Source organism: Chionomys nivalis, chromosome 11, assembly GCF_950005125.1.
Source record: "Chionomys nivalis chromosome 11, mChiNiv1.1, whole genome shotgun sequence".
Classification (NCBI taxonomy): domain Eukaryota; kingdom Metazoa; phylum Chordata; class Mammalia; order Rodentia; family Cricetidae; genus Chionomys; species Chionomys nivalis.
This window is the reverse complement of record NC_080096.1, coordinates 23,853,492-23,877,587: the sequence shown is the minus strand read 5'-3', so window position 1 is coordinate 23,877,587 and position 24,096 is coordinate 23,853,492. Positions and strand designations below refer to the sequence as shown.

Here is a 24,096-nt window from a genome sequence, read left to right as displayed (position 1 = left end):
TACTTCATGATGTCTGGCTTCTATTAGTGCCACAGGACTGGGACCCATCTTCCCTGCACCATCTGTGGTCCCTCAGCTATCTGAAGTGTGGAGTGGATTTGACATTGAAAGACAGATCTGCCACTTAGCTGCATGGAACCTCAGTTTCCCCTCTGGTAAAGGAGGGTAATCATATCTCTGTGATAGAATTTTGATGTGATATGATTAGCAACCATGAGGAACACGGTTCACCACCTGATCTGTCAGCATTTCTTAGAATGAAGCGCTCACACAGGCTGAAGTTCAAGTTTATCGTGGGCCTGCTTTGTGGCCAACGGATTCTGTCTCTTATAACCACAGGGTACCAGGTTCTGGAACACCTAGCATTCCTCCCAGCATGCCAAGTTCTTGGGGAAGCCACGGAGTTCTGAGGCCATTGGCAGCTCATTTTTCTTTGTCGGTTTATGTGTGTGATTCCCCCCATCTAATCAGTGCCTGGGCCCCCCACCCCCTTCCTCAGCCTTCCGACACAACGAGTGCCCAGATCCTGGCGTTCCAGTAAACGGCAAGCGGTTTGGTGACAGCCTGCAGCTGGGCAGCTCCATCTCCTTCCTGTGTGACGAAGGCTTTCTCGGGACGCAGGGCTCGGAGACCATCACCTGTGTTCTGAAGGAGGGCAGCGTGGTGTGGAACAGTGCCGTGCTGCGCTGTGAAGGTGAGTGCCCATGGGCTAGGACGGCAACTGTCATCCTGAAGGCTGAGGAGACTGAGTGAGGGGCTCCAGTCACCATGGTCCATCTCTGCGTTCATCCATCTTCTCCAGTGACCCAGGGCCTCTCCTTGCCCTCCTACTGGGGTGAAAGGCCTGACGGGAATGCTTTGCCTGAGAATTTGAACTGTAACCAGAAGCTACACGGGACAAACTGCTTCTGGGATGTCAGTCACCAAAGGACTGGTGTGAGGACCTGGGTTTCTACTTCCTGTCCCAATGAGTCCGCAGTCCCACACACAGGGATGCCGGCACTCCGAGTTTTCCCTCTCCAGGCCGCCTGTTGTCCTTTCCTGCATGTGTTCATTCCTCTCATTTCTGGCCTCTCTGCTCCACCAGCTGTGCCCCTTAAACGCTACCTCCATATCCTATGGCCACTCTTCAGGTGATGTAGGACAGACCACCTGGAAGACACGTGACTCTGAGTGAGTGCCAGGCTCACTACAGCATCTGCCCAGCTCTACCTTGTGTCTCAGGGCAGTTTTGGAACTTCCCAGACAAGCATTTGAATCAGCAGACAGCAGATTTTAAATACAGGTTGTGTCTCCTGAGGACAGGGCTCATGTCGAATCTGTGTACCATGCACAGGGCCTGGCCCAGATCAGTGGTCTGTGAGACTCAATAGACAGATGCTGCATGTCCCCAAAGGGACATTTAGGGAGGCCGTGCCGTTTGGACAGGCAGGGGCTGTGGTTTTGTCTGTCTCGGTAATAGACAAAGGACGGAGACCTGTGAGACCCGCCTTAGACCCAGATCCCACCCCATAAGTGAGAGGCCCCAGGAGGATAAGGAGGGGAGGGCTCTTGAGCGGACTTTGCCGCCCAGCTGAAAGGTGTGAGATAGGAAGCACCATCCGGAGGCCTCTGGATGAGCCAGCCGGTTTTCCTCTGGAGCCTCTAGTGTTTCAACGAGAAAACAGAAGAGATGAGAGGACGACAAAAGATAGGTGTCTTTCAAGGGTTACACAAGCATAAGCAAGCGCTGTGCTCCCGTTGGTGCTGGAGCTCCGCAGAGTTAAGACCATCCCGGCTCACAGCCTTCCACCCGCAGTGTCCAGCAGCCGCACGACACTCCGTTAATGCTGCTTGTTGAATGAATGAATGATCCCTTAACCTGCACACACACCCTCCATGAGCAGCGTGTCACAGGCAGACCTTCTCTCTCCCTAGCCAACCAGTCAGGTCACGCTGGGGAAGCTACATGGCCCTTCTGTGCCTCAGTTTCCCCATCCGTAAAAAGCAGGTGTTTCAAGAACCTCCCAGCCGAGTTGCTGTGGGCATGACTGGCAGACAGAGAACTCTCAGTATGTATGGCGGTTTATAGTATTTGAACTTGATTGTAACCATTTCTTCATCAGATCAGAGGGAGAGGTTATATGTCTGAGAACAGTAAAGTTAAAAATCTCAGAGCAGGGGAGACGCAAGGCCCAGGAGCCCGCCCTCACCGCCTTGCTTCCTCCTCCCGTCTGTGCCGGACCAGCTTCTTGATCAGCATCTTTGTCTTGCTCTTTTCTGTGTCTTTTTTTTAATTAAGTATCCCCACCTGGTGGACAATTAAATGAAGACACTAATGGCCTTTTAGGCGCTCTTAATATATTCTGAGAGCCACTCCGGTTTAGAGAGACTGTAATAGGACAAGGTAAGAAGTAAATGGCTTCTAAATTCGGAAAGGAGAAAGACAGTCACCTGCAGATCTGAAGGCAGGAGGGGACAGAGGTTTTCTTAAAGGGCCAGAGAGGGAATATTTTCAACCTCTCTACTCCACTCTGTCGCTGCCTCTCAAAGGCAGCCAAGGGCCTCACCTGCGTGGCTAAGCTGGGAGTGGCCAACAGCAGTGTTTGTAGTTGGGTATGTTGAAAGTCAGAAATGTCCTAAGAAAGGTTTCCAGATGCAGGCAGCTGCTTTCCAGCTGTGCCTGGATGTCCTGCACGTTCTTCTCTTCATTAGGAGAACAAACTCACGTGCCCTTCTATGACAGGTGTTGGCACATGTCACCGAATTGCAGCCTAGCACCAGCCCCCAGGAGCAGGGAGAGTTATTGGCCCTCCTGATGTCCAAGAAGACAGGTCACCTACCCAGCATCCTCCCAGCCTGTGAGCAATGGCGCCAGGATTTACAGCCAGATCCTGGGCGGCCCTTTTAGGTTATGTCGCTGCAGAGATGGTAATATCAAACGTCTTCATGAAAGACTTCAAAGTTTTCCCGCGGAGAACAAAAAGCAGGTTTTCTGCTTCTCACATCCCAGTAGGACATTAAAACAAAAGGAAGCATATTGCCTGTCGCCCAAGACAAGTCTCAGAAAGTGGGAGCATAAAGAAGCGACAGTAGTGAGACAAATGTATCGGTCATGACAATGGAGGTAATTTAAGTCCCCATTAAAAACAAAGACTCTCAAACTGGACCCAGGAAAACACTCAGGCTCACAGAATTACATTGGGAAAGAAAGAGAACGGTGAGCTCTATTGAGCGCCTTCATATGTCAGTCTGTAAAGGAGCCTGTCATGAAACTTTCAAACCGTGTCCATGCGCAATTCTTTTTTTAAAGTTCAAAAAAAGTAAAGTTCATTTCCCGTGGGAAAACTGTTTAAGATCCAGGCAGCAGCTGGGGAGATGTCTCAGGCAGTAAACTACTTGCCACATAAGCAGGATCTGAGTTCAGATCCCCAACACTCCTGTCAAAAGCTGGGCCTTGGACAGGGAGGCCTCCTGTGTCCAAGCAGCTTAGCTTACAACCAGTATCTCATCCTTTTGCGGATGTTGGTTGAGCATCTGCTGTGTGTCAGGCACTAGGGTAGACTCAGGAGCTCGCCTCTCTTCTGTTACTGAGCCTGTACCACCTAATCAAGGCAGGACCCTCCCTTCCCTTTCAGCCTCAAACCCAAACCCTTAGCCAGCTCTGCTTGGGTTAAGGGCCCACTTGTTGCCACCACCACCACGCTGCTCTGGGATCAACTTCCAGCATGCTCTTGCATCCCTAAGAAAAGCCTGATATGTTTCTCTGATCGTCTCTAATAGGTAAAAGCACACCTATATAAGAATTTAAAGTGCCTCTCTAGTTCATGCATCCGAATGGACAGACAGGTCTCAAGTCATTTATTAATCTCTGGGAGTCTATTTCTTCCTCCTGTGATTTCTGTTTAAACTGAATTGTTCATCACAAGACATCTCTTCCATTCCGAATTTGTCTGTGTGTGAGAAGGTATGCGCAGGTGTGTATGTGTGTCTGCAAATGCACATATGTGCAAGAGGCTGAGGGTGCACGTGTGCAGATGTGTGTGCATGTTCATACACACACATGTAGACAAGAGGACAGCCTCAAGTATGCCTCAGGAGCTGTATGCCTTGCTTTTCATTGTTGTTTTCATTTGTTTGTTTGTTTGTTTGGACAGTCTCTCACTGGGAGTCTCTCACACACCATAGGTCCGATGTTATTTCTCAGAAGCTGTCCACCCGTTTTACCAGACAGAATTTCTTACTGGAACCTGTGGCTTACCAATTAAGCCGGGTTAGCTGGGCAGCAGAGTCCCGGTAATCCACCCATCTTTTGGCATGTGTCTGGGACTTGAACTCAAGTCCTCAGGCTTACACAGCAAGCACTCTACCGACTGAGCTGTCTCCCAAGCCCCTTGAATCCTGAATTCTGCTGATCACTTCCCCAAGTGGCTGCCTAACATAGCCCCCTCTCTCTTGTACTTCTTTAGTTGGCACGAAGATCTAGACACTTAATCAGACTTGGATTCCTTTTTCATTTTTTTAATTGCCAGACCATTTAATAGGCAGGGCTTTGTAGCTCCATCAAAGGCGCACGATGTCCCGTTGCCTCTCTTTTGGGCATTAGGAGCTGTCTGTGATCCCAGCCTGGAGACTGTGACATGGCGACACTTCATTTGTTCCATCTTTTGTAAGCTGAACTACTTGAAGAAAACGTGTCTTATGCTAAGATATAGTTCGAAAAGGGGAGATCGGAGAAACAATTATTTTCTTTTATATATTTTTATTTACATATTAATGAATGGACTTCCTAACATCTTCCAAAATCGGGTCACTTTAAACGTCGTTAGAGGTCAATGGGCGTACATCCATCTTGTCTATTTGCAGCTCCTGTTTCTAGCTGATGTCCACATTGTCCTCCTGGCTAGCAGCAGCCCTTTGAGGATGGTTCTTCTTGGACGTTTTCCGCCCCTGACCTAGAATCGGTTGTTTCTCTAAGGCGCCGTTTAGTGCAAATTGATGTTTAAGAACCTAGAGTACCAAGAGTGCCTATTACTATTGACTTGCCCCGTGCGTGTAAGCCTTTTCAGTGAAAGCAGCGGAGAAGTGCTTTTTCGAAGAAAATGAATGCAGGTTCATTTCATTTCAAACGAAGAAGCTTTTATCCGCTAACCTTATCTTCCTTGGTACCGTCCTCACCTGTCTTTTCACTCTTGCTCAAAAACACAAGCCCCACACAACACCATCATGACTTACGTGTGGCAATGCCTCTCCACCGCTCTCAGAATAGTAAAGACAGTGCTACCAACATAACATGCTTTACCAAAACAGTCATTGTCGTCACCACCACCGTCATCACCCCGTTCTTTTCTTGTCTTTGTTTGTTTGTTTTTGTTTTGTTTTTCAAGACAGGGTTTCTCAGTAGCTATGGAGCCTGTCCTGGAACTCTCTGTGTAGACCAGGCTATCCTCGAACTCACAGAGATCCACTTGCCTCTGCCTCCCGAGTGCTGGGATTAAAGGCGTGCGCCACCACCACTTGGCTGTCACCCTGTTTTTTATATTATTTCCTCACAGGGATGGGCTATGAAATTACTATTGTTTAAAATCTCTTTAGGTTCTTATACATAAATATGCAGTGTGGTATTGTATTCAGTTTAAGTTTTTAGAAATTGCACATCGAATTTAAGCATTTTAATTATGCAAAGTGATGACATAGTTCCAGAGTTAAATCTGTCAAAGACTATGTACATTTGGGGGAAAGTGAAGCTCTTGAGTGTGTCCCTGCTACCCATGGGGGATGCTCCAGATTCCTGATTTACCTGTTCATCAATTGTTCGTCTGAATGGGCACTAACACTTTATTACTAATTTAACTTTTTTTAAAGTTTTGTTTTTACTTTTCAATTGTGTGTGTGTGTGTGTGTGTGTGTGTGTGTGTGTGTGCATATGTATGTCTGTGTGTGGTTATTTGCATATGAGTGCAGCTACCTGTAGAGGCCAATAAAAGGTATTAGATCCGCTGGAGCTGCAGGTGACTGTGAACCGGGCCGCCCCACCTCCGTGGATGCTGGAAACTGACCTCAGGTCTCTCAGGTCTCCTGTAAGAGCAGCACTTGCTCTTAACCACTGAGCCATCTCTATAGCTTTTTATTAGCTTTCATGTTACTTCTTCTTTAGATAAACAGAACCAAGGGCATGCACACTGAGACACACTGCATACATTTAGTCAAAAAAAAAAAAATCCAACAGCAAATTCTTTAAAAGTTAAATTAGTATTAAAGTGTTAGTACTCACTCAGATGAAGCATAAAGAAAATATGATGCTATTTCTCTAAGTGATGTTCTGAAGCTGAACTCTTAAAGAGACATTGCATCTAGGACTCCTCCTGTTTAGATCCTGCCAGCCATGGGCCACTCTGGAAAATGCAAGTAACACAATACAGAACTGAATAGAGGTCAGTTGACCATCATATGTGCACAAGAAGAAATTAACCATCTAAAGCAGTGGAATAGAACAGAGAAAAACCAGAACGTGGGGGGCCATCAGAGGAAGGAATTAAATTCCCCTCTGGAGATTTGAGACAGCACTGTTTACCCATCTACAGCCCAGGGCATGCAGCTTCGCCTTTGGTCTGTGGCTTCCTGGAACTTGAACAAGGAGGTCAACATCCAGCAGCCAGAGAGGCGGGGCCTGGGACGAATAAGAACCCAGACTCCCTGTCTGCTTGAGACCTCTGGGGCGCAGCAGCAGTCACATGCCACCCACCTCTGAGCCCTCATACATGCGCCAAAGGAACTTATTCAGTGAGATGATGGGTCTGTTTTGAAAACCAGAGTTAGAGAAGAGATAATACACGTGTGTGATTTAGTTCTTGGTGTTTTATATAGACGCCATCTAATCACTTAGTTTCTCTAAGCCTCCACTCACAGAAATCAGAGCAATAATCCCCTTCTATAGAATGAGGGTAATAACATATGTGCCTTGTTGCTTTGCCGTTTTCACAAGGATAATCCACATTAAGCCCCGACACCTGGCAAGCACTGGGTACCCTCCAGCTCCTTTCTGTCTGTATGACAGTAGTGTGCTCTGTGCTGCGGGAGGATTTGAAGACAGAGGTCTTCAGGTTAAATCTCAGCTCTGACTTCATGAGCTTAATGGCCTTTATCGAGGGTCTTAACCCACTTGGCCTTGCTTACCTCCTCTGTAAAACTGGAATAACAACTTTATTAACCTGCATTTGGGTAACATGTTAAAGCAACCCAATGAGTAAGTGATCCGGAGGCAGTGATGATCTTCTGTTGTCATTGCTGTTGTTATCTTCTGTGTTAAGTTCCTAATATACTTCTCTATTAAGAATGTCTGGGCTGGGGATAGAGAGATGGCTCAGTGGTTAAGAGCACTTGTTGCTGTTCCAGAGGACCCAGGTTCAAGTCCTGACTTCCCCTTAGCTGCTCACAACCACCTGTAACTCCAGTTCTGGGAGATGTGACCCTCTCTTCTGGCTTGTTCAGGCACTAGGTACACACATGATGCGCTGAAAGGCTGGCTAAACACTCATTCATGTAAAATATATAAATAAAATACAGTATCCCTGGGCTGAGGATGCATCTCAGCTAGTATAATAACCCTCGCCTAGCATGTGCAAATCCCTGTGTTCAATCCCCAGCACTGTGTAAGCTAGATGTGGGGGCGCTGGCCTGTAACCCCAGCACTCTGGAGATGGAGGCAGAATCAGAGTCATCCTTGGCTACTTTGTGAGTTTGGAGCCATCTTGTGTAGTCCAAGGTTACTTAATTATTTCCTGGCTGCCCAGACCCAAAATAATCACACAGAAACTAATTAATTACAATACTGTTTGGCCAATAGCTTAAGTGTATTCCTAGCTAGCTCTTACACCTTAAATTAACTGGTTCCATTATTTTATATTTTACCACAAGGCTCATGGTTTACCAATGCCAGCGGCACACAGGTATCTTTCTCCTCCAGTGACTACATAGCATCCCTCTGACTCTGACTACTCTCTCTCTACGTTTCTGATTGGAATTTCGACCTTACTTTACTCTGTTAAGCTATTGGCCAAAGACAGATTCTCTATTAACCAATGACAATAAAACATATTCACAGCATACAGAAGGGAATCCCACATCATTTCCCCCTTTCTGTCTAAATAAAAAGGAAGATTTTAACTTTAACATAGTTAAATTACATACACCAAAATAGGTATTTAGAAAGAATTACAGTTACAATATTAGTCCAGTTACATTTGGCAAATTAAGGAAAATACTCTATCATCTATCCTATCTTTGTGATTCTAAAGCTTTATACCTAATCTATCTTTTATCATAACTAAGGAAAAGTATAATTATAACTATCTATTCTTCAATTCCATCAAAGACTCCAGAAGGAAATAATATTACCTAAGTAAACAGAAAGTGTATTGTAAACAGCTTCCAAAACTCTAGAATTGAAAGAAACATCTCACTGCCTGGAGAGTTACCCAAAGTTCTTCTGTAATGTTGGGGCATCCATCCTCAGCCTACAGGCCCATAGTATCTGGAAGACTTTTCTGCTAAGCAGGAAATTTCAATGACAGTTCCACCTGTATTGGCAGTTTGTCAGTCACTTTCTTCTGTATCCTGCAGAATGTCTGGCAGGCTCTTTCATGAAGCAGGAACTCTGAATGACTGTCTCACCTTTTTTTTTGGAGACAGGGTTCCCCTGTGTAACAGTCCTAGCTGTCCTGAAACTAGCTCTTGTAGACCAGGCTGGCCTCGAACTCACAGGGATTCACCTGCCTCTGCCTGCTGCGTGCTAGGATTAAAGGTGTGCGCCACCACCACCCATCCTGTCTCACCTTCTTTAGGTAACTTCAGCAGTCATTTTTCTGTGGGTCCTACATGTCCAGTTCATACAGCACACCATCAGGCAGTCCAGGCAAGAACAGTTTTTACCCAAATGGCTAACAAACTCCATAAGGAGCCTCTTCAATGCCCATCTTCCTCTTGAAATAATTGGTGCTGCCGGAGCAGAAGTGTCTCATCATAAAAAGTTCTAAGTTCTTAAAACATTTTAAATGTCATATTCTGTTAGTCTTTGAAAGGTCTGAAGAATACCTATCTAACTGAAATATATCTCTGTATATCTAGAAAACCTAACTAACTTGACTACAAACTCAAATATTATAAATGACTATCTATTAACCTGTATTTCTTAATTATACATTACATCTTTAACTGAGCTGCACAAACCATGACACCTTAATCAAGAGCAGAAATACACATATAACAAAATTGACCTTAAATTTGTTTCAATAAATCAAGATCCATACCAATGCAAAGTATTCATCTCTATAGCATGTTCTCCTTTAAATGTAAACAAACATTTATAAAAAATCATTTAGGGAACTTGGGCACAGTTCTCTCCAAATTGCTTCCTGCTTTTTGTTGGGCGAAGTATATGAAGACTTTTTGGGGGTGTCTTGACCCTTCAAACCACATTAGTCTGGAAGCAATCTACAGTTTCTCATCCTCTGTGGAAACAAAAGCTGAATCTCTTTCCCAAATCAACATATCCTTAGATCCAAATTTTGAAGTCGAGATACCCTTAAAGTATATATGTTGGTTTAGCTTAGTAGCCTGTACAATGAAGTCTCTCTCTGTACTTAGCTCATTCCCATCAAAAGAAGTCAAAGAAAACATAATAATATACATAATCTAGACTCTGTGTATTTTCCATTTTTACATGGCTTATTTTTCTTTACTCCTTTAATCTATTACTGTCTATATTCTGTCTCTTTAAATATTTTTGTTTTATTTTTTAAAAACCATTTACTTCCTTTTATAACTGTCTATATTCTCTCTCTCTCTCTCTCTCTCTCTCTCTCTCTCTCTCTCTCATACATACATTTAACCAATATTGTGTGCCATTTAGAGGTCCTTTCCGTCTGAATTTTCTTTAGTGCATATCTGTAATAATTTTCTGACAAGGACTGCTTCTTAAAATGCAAAGCAGCTTGGCTAGGACTAAGGCTGCTTTGCCTTTTGGATAGGCCCAGCACAACATGGCAGAGGTCCATTCACTGCCTCTGAGACTGCCAGGTGGGAGCCGTCCTCACTACCTCAACTCTGGGTAGCACCGTGCAGAATATAAACCCTTTTTATCTGAGTAAAAGCTAAATATGCCTTGCAGTGCACTGTGGTGGGGATCTGCCATACTCTCCTGCCTGTGCACACCTAGCAGACCTGATCCGGCCACTTGCCCAGGCTGAGGTGCTGAGCAGCAAGCATGCTCTCTGCTACTTTCCTCTTAACCCCGAGCGGGCATACAAACACCCGAACCTGAAGTGTGTGACTTGCCACATGGGTTAACCCCAGTCATTTGGGTGCTATTCTGTAGATGGATGCTGCTTGTTTGTTCCCGGCTGCCCAGAACTGAAATAATCACACAGAAATTATGTTGATTGCAATACTGCTTGGCCAATGACTCTAGTGTATTTCTAGATAGTTCTTCCACCTTAAATTAACCCATTTCTATTAATCAGTGTATCGCCACATGAAAGTGGCCTATCAGTAAGGTTCCATCTGGTGTCCAGCATCTGTTCTCTGCTGCGGCTACATGGCATAGGAGGTCTTTCTGTCTATGTGTTACTTTCATTGGTTAATGAATAAAGAAACTTCCTTGGCCTAGTTGATAGGGAAAAACTTAGGTAGGCGGGGAAGTCAGAACTGAATTCTGGGAGGAAGAAAGCCGAGGGAGAGAGACACCATGGAGCCACCAGAGATAGACATGCTGAATGTTTCCCGGTAAACTACTGCCACGTGGCGATATACAGATTAATAGAAATGGGTTAAATCAAGATGTGAGAGTTAGCCAATAAGAGGCTAGAGATAATGGGCCAAGCAGTGATTTAATTAATACAATTCCTGTGTGGTTATTTCAGGGCTAAGCTAGCCGGGCAGCCAGGATGAACAAGCCGGCCTCCCTCCTCCTTACACCAACATGGCTTTTCCCTGACTCTGCCTTCTTTCCTCCTCTGTCTGTTTGGAATTCCCACTTTGCTCTATTCTGTTAAGCCACTGTCCAAAACAGCTTTATTCATTAACCAATAAAAGCAACACATATGCAGAAGGACTTCCCATACCATTTCCCATTTTCTGTTCAGATTAAAGACCCTGTATCTATAAAGGAAGGATAGGAGGGAAAGAGAAAGGGAGGGAAGAAGGAAAGGAAGAAAAATTAAGCAGCAACTCAGATGATATTCCAGAAGCTTCTAGAATTGAGAGAATGAGGAACATCTGACTGGATTTTACAAAGGCAATGACCTGCAAGAATCTAGAAGAATTTGAAAAGTAAAAGTGTCCCTCTCTCTCCACCTCCATCCTGTTCAGGAAGTTTTTGTCTGCCAGTGGATCTGCAGAGAGTCTAGAGGAAGCCAGGGTTCTTTAGAGCGTAGAGGCTCCTTAGTTTGTGATGTTTGCTTCTGTGTCTTTGTCCAAACCCAGGCCAGTCACTCAACCTCCATGAGCATCAATGTCCTATGACAATCGCAGCACCAGCCTCACAGTGGGGTTTCCGAGGAGCATCGTCGTGTGTGTGTGTGTGTGTGTGTGTGTGTGTGTGTGTGTGTGTGTGTGTAAATGGCATGAGCACTCAGTTCCATGACAGTAGCCATGACAATGACATGTCAGCGTTAGTGTGGCAATGTATGGTTCCCATCCCCAGGAAGCTTGGGCAAGTATTAGGGGCCTACATTAGACCATTAGCACCCCCCATGCCAACAGCCCCCAGATGGGGCTGAAGACCATTTAAGCTAAATGTTTGTATTACTTGTTTACTTGCTGTGATAAAACACCTGAAAGCAACTTAAGGAAGGAAAGGTCCAGTCTGACTCACAAGTTCATCATGGCGGTAAAGTCATGGCGGCTAGAGCTGGAGGCAGCTGGCCATGCCGCATCCTCAGGCAGGAAGCAGGGGAGATGAATGCTGCTACTCAGCTCTCATTCTTGTTTTAGCTAGTCCCTGGCATGGTGTGGCACACACTTAGGGTGATTATTTCCCCCCTCAGTTAACCTCCTGTAGACATTTCCTTAAAGACATCCCCAAAAGTTTGTCTCCTAGGTGACATCAAGGTGACTATCGAATTTAGCCACCACAATGCTTAACATGGCTCACACATGGGACCACTCCTCAGAGTCATTTAAAGGCCTGGGTGGGTGGTGGGTTCCCATCTTGACGGCTGTTTCCCCAGTCACAGAAACAGGAAGAGGAAACTTTGGAAATAACCTGCTTTGAACATTTCCACATGGATAAGACAGACATCACTCACGCTCTCCTCTTATTGGTCAAAGCAGCCTCATGACTTTAGCACAACAGTGGTAGACTGTGAAACCCACCATGTTTCCCGAAGGAAGAGGGATGGAGATGCTCTGATGATCATTGCACAGGCCAGGAGGCTAGGGCATGGTGTCTGGAAGAAGGAATCATGGGGAGGAGCCTAAGCAGGAGGCGGTGGCATGCTTCATGAGAACTGAGCCAGCCAGAGGGTGCCTTGCAGAGTCACCTGCCCCAGACTGCATTCATCCATCCTCGTATCCCTTCTCTTACCCATCACCGAAGAACCATGGAGAGACAGTTGTGTATCAGATGCTCTGATAAATACTGGGCATCCCTGTTGGAGAAGGCAAGGAGCATGGTACCCCTAACGTGGTGAGACACAGCGCTGCCCTGAGCTGACTCCAAGTCTAGCCCCTAGCTCCCCAGTGTTGATGGGAGGAAGTGGATGGAGCTAATGCCTCTGCCTCAGGCCTGACAGTTGAGTGGAGAACAAAGAAAAAGGGAGCATGATCCAAATATTAGCCCCACTGGAATGGCAAACAGACTTGGCTTTTTATAAACCTGCAAATGATGTAACCGGTCACATCTATAAGGGTCCCAGTCGACAAAGCTCACAGTTCAGACTTTATGTAATTTTCCATTTAAAAAAAAAAAAAGCAAAACAAGTCCTTGTTGGCTGACACATTTTATAGAGAGAGGTTTTGTTTATTTGTTCATGTGTTTGTCTCTCAACAAATCCGTTTTTCTCCCTCTAACCCCCCAGCTCCCTGTGGTGGTCACCTGACTTCCCCCAGCGGGACCATCCTCTCTCCAGGCTGGCCTGGCTTCTACAAGGATGCCCTGAGCTGTGCCTGGGTGATAGAAGCTCAGCCCGGATACCCCATCAAAATCACATTTGACAGGTGCCTCAGGGAGGGGTGGCCTGGATGACAGTTACCCTGTGACAGAGTTGTCAGGAGGAGGGTGGCACCCATCTTTTAAGATCAGGGGAGGACATGTGTGGGGACAGAGCTCACAGACTTTACCCTTAAGTTTGCTTGGTTCATTGGGAGTCTATGGCTGGGGAGCAAAAGAAAAGTGGGTGATCAACTGGGCCCCTAGAGCCCTTTTGTCTGCTATGCCCTTAAAGAGAGATGGCAGGTAGACACCATTAGAAACCAAAGACACATGGTATCTGAGGACCAGACCCACACATCCTCAGCATGGGAAGGAGTGCTCCCCAATCTCTGTCCTAAATCCTGCTCTAATGTCCCACTCCCAGGCTCTACATAAGCGCCTTGGTGGGAGAGCAGCTCCCGTATATGAACCTAGACTTCCTCCAGATGGGGTATCAGTGGCATGAACTCCATGGTCTGCGAACTGTCCTATGAAGGTTGGCAGAGGAAGCATGGTGTGCTCCGTGGGGCACTTGCCCACATGTGACCTACTCTTCTTTGCTTTGGGTGGACACCCGGTCTAGAACATTGTCTCTGGGTCTTAAGATGGATCCTGCTCCCTGTTCTAGAGGGGACTGGGTGTGTACTTCCTGGAGCAGAAGGAGGAGGAAGAGAGTAAACTGCAGTAGAAGGAGTTCCTTCCCCGTGATTAGTAAATCTATGCAAATGACATTAAAATATCCTTGCTGTGGAAGTCTGGTTGTCCAGAGCCCTGGGGAAGCGGGGCAAGTGGTACACTTTGGGGTTCTTAAGACATCACCATTGGCATCGTTTGTTAGGTTTAAAACCGAGGTCAACTATGACACCCTGGAAGTGCGAGATGGGCGGACATATTCAGCACCTTTGATCGGAGTTTACCACGGGACCCAGGTGCCCCAGTTCCTCATCAGCACCAGCAACTACCTCTATCTCCTCTTCTCCACTGACAAGAGTCACTCAGACATCGGCTTCCAGCTCCGCTATGAGAGTGAGTCTTGGGGGGGGGGGGTGCCAAGAGGTAGACATCCAGGCTGGCCTGGGTGGGTGGTAGCCCCCTGACTGTGCTCTGCCATGGGCGCAACCCCTGCCACCTGCAAAAATGCCCCCCCCGGAAGGTTCTTCTCCATTCTCAGCCCCTCTCAAAGGTCATGGGAGCTGAGTTGCTCATGACCTTCAGGCCAGGTCCCAGGTGCACACCTCATGGCTTCCACCGTCTACAGGTGTAAGGCGCCATGCCCTGCTCTGGGATCAAGTGCTTAACTGACCATGGCCTTGAAGTTAGCTGGTATCCCCTCACACCTGCCATCTCGTATCATCTTCCCTATTCATCCCCTTGATTTAGAGGGTTAACCTCACGTCAATACTTTCCAGACCAAATTAGGAAGTGCCATGGAAGAGCATCATGAGAACAGAGTTGTTGGCTTATTCATTCTTGTCACTGAGCCTTTGTGTGGTGCCTAACCCTTAGTGAGCATTCAGTAGACCTGTGTTGAGTGTGTTAACCAGCCTAGCCCTGCTTGAGAGCTGGGCCTTCTAATACGCCCCCCCCCCATAGATACCAAGGGCCACATTTCATGAGTCAGTAACTGGCAACTTCTGCCTTTGTAAAGCAAGGCCTCCTTTGATAAGTCAGGAGGGGTTCCTCCATGGTGACATCACGTGCTTCCTGTTCCAGCTGTGACCTCTCTTTTCCAGCCATCACCCTGCAGTCGGACCACTGTCTGGACCCAGGGATCCCCGTCAATGGGCAGCGTCATGGAAATGACTTCTATGTGGGTGCTCTGGTGACCTTCAGCTGCGACTCGGGCTACACATTGAGCGATGGGGAGGCCCTGGAGTGTGAGCCCAATTTCCAGTGGAGTCGGGCCCTTCCCAGCTGCGAAGGTGAGGCGCACCAGCAGGGGGCACTGAAGAGCACATTCTTTTCCTGCCCTGACAAACCTCAGGCACTGACTCCCCAACACCCGTCAGTGAAGCTGGCAGTTTGGGGGTTCATGGTATCCAAGAAGGATGGTTAGGGGAGCTCTCTGAGACACTCTGATTCTCTCTCTGCCCTCTTCACTCCTGCAGCTCTCTGCGGTGGCTTCATTCAAGGTTCCAGTGGCACCATCTTGTCACCAGGATTCCCCGACTTCTACCCCAACAACTTGAACTGCACTTGGGTCATCGAGACGTCACACGGCAAAGGTGAGTGTGGCAGGAACTGACCTCACGGCCAGGACTCCAGGTTCCCAGGTCAGAGCGACATCCACGAAGATTTCACTACATAGTGACATGTGATCTTAGTCTGAGTTCTCTTACTAATAAGAAAACTTGCAGGACTCACACATCTGTCTGTATCACAGAAATCATTCTGTAAATACTGCAGAGAATCCAGCCTCTCCATGATTTAAGAAGTCCCGCTAGTGGCCAGCCATCAAACCCCATGCAGCAGAGCGTGTCCCATAAGATGGCAGTACATCCTCACTGGTACAGAGATGGGAAGCTATTCCACAGAAGAGGCCTCCGTTATCTTTGTTTTCGGAGTGGGGAGCAGAGCTAGGAACTGTATGCATATTTGGCAAGCCCCTACCACAGAGATAGATTCCCCAGCCCTCTTTTTACTTTTTTGAGACAGAATTTTGCAAAGTTATCCAGGCTGGTTTTGAACTTGTGATCCCGTTGCATTTTATTGTCTGAGATTGCAAGCTTGTGCTGCCAGACCTGACTGCTATCATTCTTGGTAAGCCTGTTGTCTTTACGTCGCTTCTTAGGTGTCTCTGAAACCTCTGTTCTTGCCCTGTATCCTAGAGGAGCCAAGGACATGTCTGTCCCCTCTTCCCCATGTTCACCCTTTGGATTCAGAGCGTGGCAGCCTCCTCTCGCACAGCTTTCTTCTTCCTGGGGACGACACACATTCATTTGCCTCTCTAGATAGTGTTGCTGCCTCCGTTTCCCTAACAAATGTAGTCTTTGGGTATCCAAGTTCAAAGCAAGGTGCTAGTTATAAGTTAGTGCATACTTCTGAGCAATGTTTGCCAGATTGCACCCGTATGGCAGACGCTGGTAGAGATGGGCAGGAAGCAGGCTGTTACAAGCCCACACCCCTCCAGATGCTTATCCTAACATCCTTGTAGAGGTGGCTCCCCCGGTCTGCAGTTCAGCAAGAATTTCAGGACCTGGCCTCACAACTTTGGCTTTTCTACGCTGGGAGTGGAAGACTGGCATCTATGTTCAACAATCTGTCACCGATAACTGTGATACATGTCTTTAATAAAAATAAAATAAATACTCTGATCTAGAGGAATTAGCATGCAGAGGAATGGGATGAGGGGGTTGAAGAATAACCCTCCCAGATACGCAAATACCAGTATGAGCTGACAGTGTGAGGTGAATATACTAGTCTGGGAGTGGACATCCTCTACTCAGCAGGGGTACAGTGCATGTCCAGGAATTGTGCACACAGACAAAACAGACTGTAAGACATGACTACCAGTTTAGAACTACTGAAGAAGTTAAATAAACAGAATTTAGAAACAGTGGGGTTCTGAGGCTAGAGAAGAATTGCAGTTGGTGAAATGCTTGCTTTGCAAGCGTGAGGACCCAAGTTCAATCCCCAGCACCCATGTGAAAAGCAGGACACGGTATCTGTCTCAGCTTTGTAATCCTAAAGGCTCTCTGGGGCTCACTAGCCAGTCAACCAATCCTAATGAATGAGCCCCAGGTCCATGGGTGAGAGACCCTATCTCCAAAAATAGTATGGACAGCCAGTGAGGGAAAACAGTTGTAATTAATCCCTGGCCTCCACATACACACCTGCCCATGCACATACAGCTTCCCCTTACACATGTACATCTACACACACACACACACACACACACACACACCCTGAGTGAGTTTAACTATTTGAAAAACAAAACATTAAAAATCCCATCACTATCTCATCCACGAAAGTACATAGATAGCAGCAATAGAAAGCCATAGACAGTCTGGCCTCTGGTAGGATGTGCCTTTAGCAGAGATAATCCATAAAGGCAAAGGCTGCTAGATTCAATTAAAATTTAAAAATTGATAGGATTAGTATAAAAAAAAAACCCTCCACGAAAATGCAAAGTCAATAGTAAATACGCAAAAACTATCTATGATGTATGTAATTGACTAAGGACTGCCAACCTGATATTGTAAAGAGCTCCTGAATTCTGTATGAAAATTGCCCGGCCCATCAGCCTGAAAAATGAGCAGACCTATAAACTAGCACTTCATAATTGAAATACAAATTGAAAACATCAGCCCCACCAATAATTAAAAGACATGCAATTTCAGCCAGTAATGAAACAGTTTCTCTTTCCCTACCGCGTGAGGACATCGTAATGCGTTGTGTGGTATAGACGCGGTTATGCCTCCCTGCCTTCCTGCCTCCCTGCTGACCAGAGTAGACAAGCGTTGGCTTCTCCCAGCAGTGGTCCAGGAATGGGAATCAGTGTGGCCTCTGTAGCCAGCAGTTTCACTTACTGAAATTTACCTGAATACACGTAGTAAAATGGCATATTATCGTGGAACTGTTAGGGACATTTTTTTAAATACATAAAAAAATTAAGAATTAGGGCTGAGAGATCCCTCAGTTTATGACATGCCTGCTCAACAAGTGTGAAGACCTGAGTTCAAGTCACCAGCACTCATGTAAAAAGCCAGGCACATCAGCTCTTGTCTGTAACACCAGAGCTGGGGACGCAGAGTTACGAGACTTCTTGGGACTTGCTGGCCAGCTGCTAACCAAAATCAGTAGGCACCAGGTTCAGTGAGAGACTCTGCCTCAGATAATAATGTGGAGAACAATAGAGGAAGACACCGATATCACCCCCTGGCTTCTACACACATGCATGCACATGTGTACAGAGTATACACACACACACATACACATTAATTAGCTAATTTAATTAAATAAGAACTAGTGACGCTGGAGAGATGACCCAAATTCAGTTCTTAGCACCCGCATTAGATAGTTCGTGACTGCCTGTAATATAAACACACACACACATATACACACACAAATAAAATAAAACCATGAAATAAACACAGTGCAGCCACAGAATGAAATGCAGGCAAGGAGTAATGCGGGAAGGAATGTCTGCAGACCATCAGAGGTGTGCCAAGAAGTTGCTGAGTAGCAAAGTATGCCCCCAAATATGTTGTGTTTATAAAGCATAAGCGAGGTTATTTGTATAGGCAATGCTCTGCAGCTGTCCACCCCACATGTCATACTAACTGTCCTTTATTCTCATCTCTGGACTCCTTTTCCCATTATTGAGGAATATCTTTTATGTAATTGCACTGTTTGGATAGAGAAGAATACTTGAACGAAATCATTTCTATACATCCCACACATATTGAAATAGCCACCTTGGCTTTCAAGGCCAATTCTGTTTAGGACTAGGAACACCCAGAGTTTTTCTATCAAGGCAAGATAGAAAGAAACCTCCTCGTAATCAAGGCAGCCCTGAGGGTCTCTAGAAAGATAACCCCTGTATTCAAGGAGCCCCATAGCTGGGCAGGTATGATCAGAGGGATACATGTTGCTGCGTCTGAGCATCTGTGATCATGTAAGTGTCTATGTCACTCTATTTCTGTGCATGTCTACCTAGAAGGCACTTCAGCTCATTGTCTATTTAACAAATGCTTTTTTGATGAAGTTGACCCAGCTCTCAGTGTGTCGTGATGAAGCAGGCAGAAAGTCATGAACACTGGAGCCCAGCCCAGATTGTTAGACAAGTGTCCCTGAGATCAAATGTGAGCCTGTGTTCAAAGGAATTGGCCGAGGTAAAAGGTCTGTAATCAATGAGAGGTGATGAATGACCAGAGCTCCTCACACCTTCCTTAGAACCAGGCAAAGGCTTCCCCTAACCTATAGCATCAAACCCCCAAGAGAAGCCCCGGGCCATAGCTGATCTCTTCAGCTGCCTTCTAAGTTCTAACTACCCAGACCTCAGCTCAGTTTCTAGAACTTGCCAGCATCCGGGAAGAGAAGACAGTTCCAAACTTGCATTTTAACTCCCAGCTCAATGACTTATCTGGAGCTCTTTGAAGGATGGATCTCTGGTTCCCAGAGCCCCACCTCCTCCGCCTGGCACGCCAGGAAGTGCAGATCTGTTTGGTGGGATGAACTGAAAGGATCAGCCCACACCCTTCTCCTGGGATCTGCTCCTAACACAATTGAGCTAATAGACCCTGGCTGCTTATTTGAGTTGCTCCCAAACAAGCGGAAACCCAGCTGGAGAAAGTTGAACTTTATTCAGAGTTGTTCAGCCGCCATATGGCAGGATTTCTGGAGTCAGGGTCAGACCCAGGCTGAGAGAGCCAGCTTCGGCCACCCGTCCTCAATAGGCCAATTAAGGGAATAAAGGATTAGTGAAAAGGACAAAACAGAGAGTTTTTCAATGTGGACACATTGAGCAGAGGAACAAAGAGGTCTTCTCTCTCTCTCTCTCTCTCTCTCTCTCTCTCTCTCTCTCTCTCTCGCACACACACGCACACACACACGCACACGCACACTCAGTGAGTGAGTACACTACTACTCCATGTCCTGGGTAAGGTTTGGTCTCACCCATCACCATTATCTCAGCCCCAGCCTCTCCTGCAAGATGACCAGTTCTCAGAACCGTGCATGAGGTCTCCTTCCTGGAGAAAAGCCCCAGCTCTGCCTAACACCAAGACCCCAGCCTATTCCTTCTCCCCATATGACATTCCCTCAGCATGAAATCAAAGTCACCCAGAGTGCTCTACCTCAATAGTGCCATAGCCAAAGGGAGAAGTACAGTATGTCTTTAGGTTACACAGGGGTGGGTGGTGAAAAGAATTAGCATTGCAGGGGGTCCTTAGAATGTGACCTTGAAGAGACTTCAATGTTACTGGGAAATGGCGTTCATTCTTTGGGGTCCTTAATATCATTAATAAAAGAATTTAAAGGCAGACACGGAAGCTTGAGGACTATTTGATTAAATTTCAAGGAAAAAAACAACAAGACAGGCAAGATGCAAATCCAGGCAGCCACCCGGAGGAGGGGAGATGGAGAGGAAGTTGTGCCTTCTAGGCACGGAGCTCAGAAGCAGTGAGGAAGCCCAGAGTGTGTGTCCAACCGCAGGCCTAGGACTACGGTCTGAGTTCACAGGGCACAGATTCGCCGGCTTTTCTGCCCAAGGCTCTTGTGCCCCAGGACAAAGGATTGTCCCGGGACACTTGGCTAGAAATAGAAACAGAAGACAGCTTACCAAGAAGGGAAAAGCATTTCCAAGAATAGAAGTGGACTGAGAAAAACATCCCCAAAGTATCAGGCTACATTATACAGAAAGCCCCTTATAACTTTCTAATACCTGCACCACCACCACCCCCCCCCCCCCGTCTGTACCAACCACACCACACACACACACACACACACACACACTGCTCAGTTCTGTGAAGCCCACTTCAAGGTGAGGAAGGACTTCCAGGCTCCCTTGGCAAATGGGCTTCTTTGATGTGTTAATCTTGGCATTTTAGCCACTAGTCCCCATCCTTGTGCCACACCAGGAAAGGCCTCTCCTAACCTATAAGGTCCCCTGGGGACCTGGAGGCCAGATCACCTGCTGGGTCCTTGCTGTGTGCCCAAGGGAAGCTTAGCTGTGTGGCTCTTCCTGCTATGCCTCACCCCAGGACTAACAGCCGCCTGGGAGGAGAGTCTGCCACTCACCCAGGGCAGCTGAGGGAAGGAGCCTGCAGAGGGAGGGACCCAGGCAGCTTTGGCTACCGCCTTTCCACCTGGGCTCAGACAGGTGATCCTGTGACTTCTACCCTGTGCAGTATCACGCTACTGTGTGAATCTGTCACGCTGAATAGGATTCAAACTCTGACTAGAGCAATGCCTATCTCTATGACAATCTCTTCAGTTCTTCACAATGACCAAAAAGCCCCAAGCAATCAGCACAGCTGGGGAACCTGAGGATTTCAGCTGAACTTGCTCATCCTTAGATTCCCAGCCAAATGTTTACTCCCCGGGAGAGGCTGTGTTTGCGCACTGGAGGAGCAGGGCCAGGCCCACAAGCGTCTCATCCACTTGTTTCTGCTTGTTACTGTGTCTGACCCACCTGTTCTCTTCACGCATGCTCAGACCTGTTTGCCAAAGGCCATACCTACCCTCTCTGATGATTCCCTCCGGGCTTTTCATGAAGGCCCCTAGGCACAGTTGTTCAAACTCCCCCACCCCCACTCCCGCCCCACTGAGATTACCACTGCTGCTCTTTCCTTCACTAAACTAGATCTTTCTCAGCACTAGGCACCAAGCCTAATGCTTGGTAAGGACACAGGACCTGTATCCTTGGACATATTGGTACTTGGGTGCACATTGGTTACCTCGACATGAAGTATTACAAACCGTCACCCTAGCCCCACCACCTCTGTGATTTCTGTCTCCCCAGCTCTCATCGATACTTGGGGAACCCCAGTTCCTTCCTCTCCACAGGGAGACGAGAACATGGAAACCTTTTTAAAATGTTTCAGCCTTAGGGGCTTCGATCCTTCCATCATTTACCAAAAGTGCGTCTGCGACAGTGAACGTGCAGAGGTGGCTCTTTTCGGTACTTTGCATACAGACTGTGACTCAGTAGGCCTGTAGAGAGGTGTTTCTCCCAGGGTCCCAGGTGATGCTATAATGCAGGTCCATAGCCCACACACAGTAGCAAATGCACCCTGTCCTTGTCACACTACATGGCCCTTGAATGTCCTGGCTCACGCAAACGCTGATGCATAGACCAACACAAACTCAAAAGCTGTGCTGTTCCATCAGCTTCCTACCACCCCACCCCCATGGGCCACCTACTCTCTTCCTCAGCCTGAGAGGCTGCATCCTGAAGTGGGAGGGAGGAGGACAGAATTGCCTCGGCAGTCAGGCGGCCTGGCTTCAGCTCTGCTCTCTATGAGAAGGACCTTGGAGAAATGACTTCAGCTCTTTGTGCCTTGTTTTCCCCGGGTATAAAATGGATGGAGAGGGAGCAGATCACATGCACATTTTAGGGTAACTGGCAGATCCATTTCTACAGCTTTGCTTCCAGCTGCTAAGTGTTGGCCTCAGAGCAAGCAAAACAGAAAATAATAATAATAAATAGTGGCACCAGGGACTTAGAACTCAGTGAAGGAATATTGTTGCTTTACTTTCGCCTTACGCTTTTAACCTCCCTCCAGAATTCTAACACTTGTAGGCGCCATGGACATATGTCCTTATGCAAAACGACGCAGCTGCATCTCCACTGTTCTCCAAGGATTCTCACGTCCCCCGCTTCCCCGCTCCAGTTCTCCTTGCTGCCTCTGCCCCTCCTCTATCTCAGGTCACTTCTCAGCTTCCACTGCCCCTTCTCTGATGCTGCAAACTGTCCTAAGCGCACTCGTCCACGCTGACGGCTTCAAATGCCACCTTCTGCTGGTGACTCTCAGATTCCCTGACGTCCCATCTAAGTCCCAAACCCCTGAATCTTTCTCTAGCTGCTCTCTCGAAGCCTAGATACTGCCCAGGATGGGTTAGCACCAGAGCCACTGTTCTGCTCTCTGCGGCAGCTGCGTGTCTTCAGGCTGAAGCACTCCCAGAGACCCCTTTGCCCCTTTGCATCATGCCTGCCATTGCTGCCAGCCCACCTGCCTGGAATCCCTTACCCACCTCCTGCTCCTGCCCCTGATGTCAAGCCCCACCTCTGGTCCGGTGCGAGCAGACATCGTTGAACTGACTTTTCTGCCCCTTCTCCTCCAGCTCCGTCCTTCTCATGACCACCATCTTGCTATAACCAAAGACTGACCTGTGCTGGAAGGGGACAGCTCTCTTGTTGGCTCCAGGGAAGTGCCAGGTCTGTCCCCAGCTTCAGGTCCAGGTGCCTCTCCCTAAGTATGCCCAACTGTCATGCTGCTCATGATGTTCTGGACATCGCGGCTGCACTGTCCCCACAGATAGGCTGGTCCCCTACCGGGACAATCCTCCTTATCTTAATCTGCTGAGTGGCTGTGCATCCTGCCAAGATTCAGCTCAGGTTGAATTCTTTGCAAAGTTGTCCCACATGCCTATCTTCCTGCTACATTTTTTAACCAATTACTCACTACGCGTGCATGCTTCTGTGAGTGTGTGTTTGAACACTGGCACATGTGTGTGTGGAGGGCAGAGGACGGCTCTGGCGTGGTTCTTCAGAGCTGTCCATCATGATTTTGGAGACAGGATTTCTCACTGGCCTGGTCTTCACAGGCAGGGATAAAGTTGGTTGTCGAGTGAACGTCAGGGATCAGCCTGTCTCTGCCTCCCCAGCTGTGGGATTAACAAGCACACACACACACACACACACACACACACACACTTGTTTACATGGGTTCTGGGGATCGAACTCAGGTCCTCACAGCAAGCATCTGACTGACTGAGCCATCTCCCTAGCCCCTCCTCCTGCTGTAGACTGTTGTCCAGGCACCCATAGAAGGCTGGTCTACACTCAGTCCAGCACCCATCCCTCTGACGGCAGCCCTTTGTGTAACACGCTGGATCCTCACCCATGGTACAGACTCTCTAAAGCCACAGTGAATGACTGTGAGGCAGTGTCGGAGATGGACACCACCTCTTCGTCTCCAGCCACCTGCCCACGCCAGCCTGGGCTTCTGCTCTCTCTGCAGGCGTGTTCTTCACCTTCCACACCTTCCACCTGGAGAGCGGCCATGATTACCTCCTCATCACTGAGAACGGCAGCTTCACACAGCCCCTGAGGCAGCTGACAGGTTCGAGGCTCCCAGCACCCATCAGCGCTGGGCTCTATGGCAACTTCACTGCCCAGGTCCGCTTCATCTCTGATTTCTCCATGTCCTATGAAGGATTCAACATCACCTTCTCAGGTAACGAGTATGGCCATCCTGGGAGAA

At 47.5% G+C, this 24,096-nt stretch overlaps 1 protein-coding gene across 7 annotated transcripts in view; it reads left to right on the top strand.

Annotated features, from left to right (window-relative positions):
• The window catches only part of Csmd2 (CUB and Sushi multiple domains 2), a 543,351-nt gene that overhangs the window by 357,034 nt on the left and 162,221 nt on the right, over nucleotides 1–24,096 (top strand). For all 7 annotated transcript variants that reach the window (XM_057784126.1, XM_057784125.1, XM_057784122.1 and 4 more), the window contains 6 exons: nucleotides 500–694; nucleotides 13,056–13,194; nucleotides 14,007–14,194; nucleotides 14,902–15,090; nucleotides 15,277–15,393; nucleotides 23,854–24,069. In XM_057784126.1, the coding sequence (XP_057640109.1) occupies nucleotides 500–694; nucleotides 13,056–13,194; nucleotides 14,007–14,194; nucleotides 14,902–15,090; nucleotides 15,277–15,393; nucleotides 23,854–24,069 (1,044 nt within the window). The remainder of the gene's footprint in view (nucleotides 1–499; nucleotides 695–13,055; nucleotides 13,195–14,006; nucleotides 14,195–14,901; nucleotides 15,091–15,276; nucleotides 15,394–23,853; nucleotides 24,070–24,096) is intronic.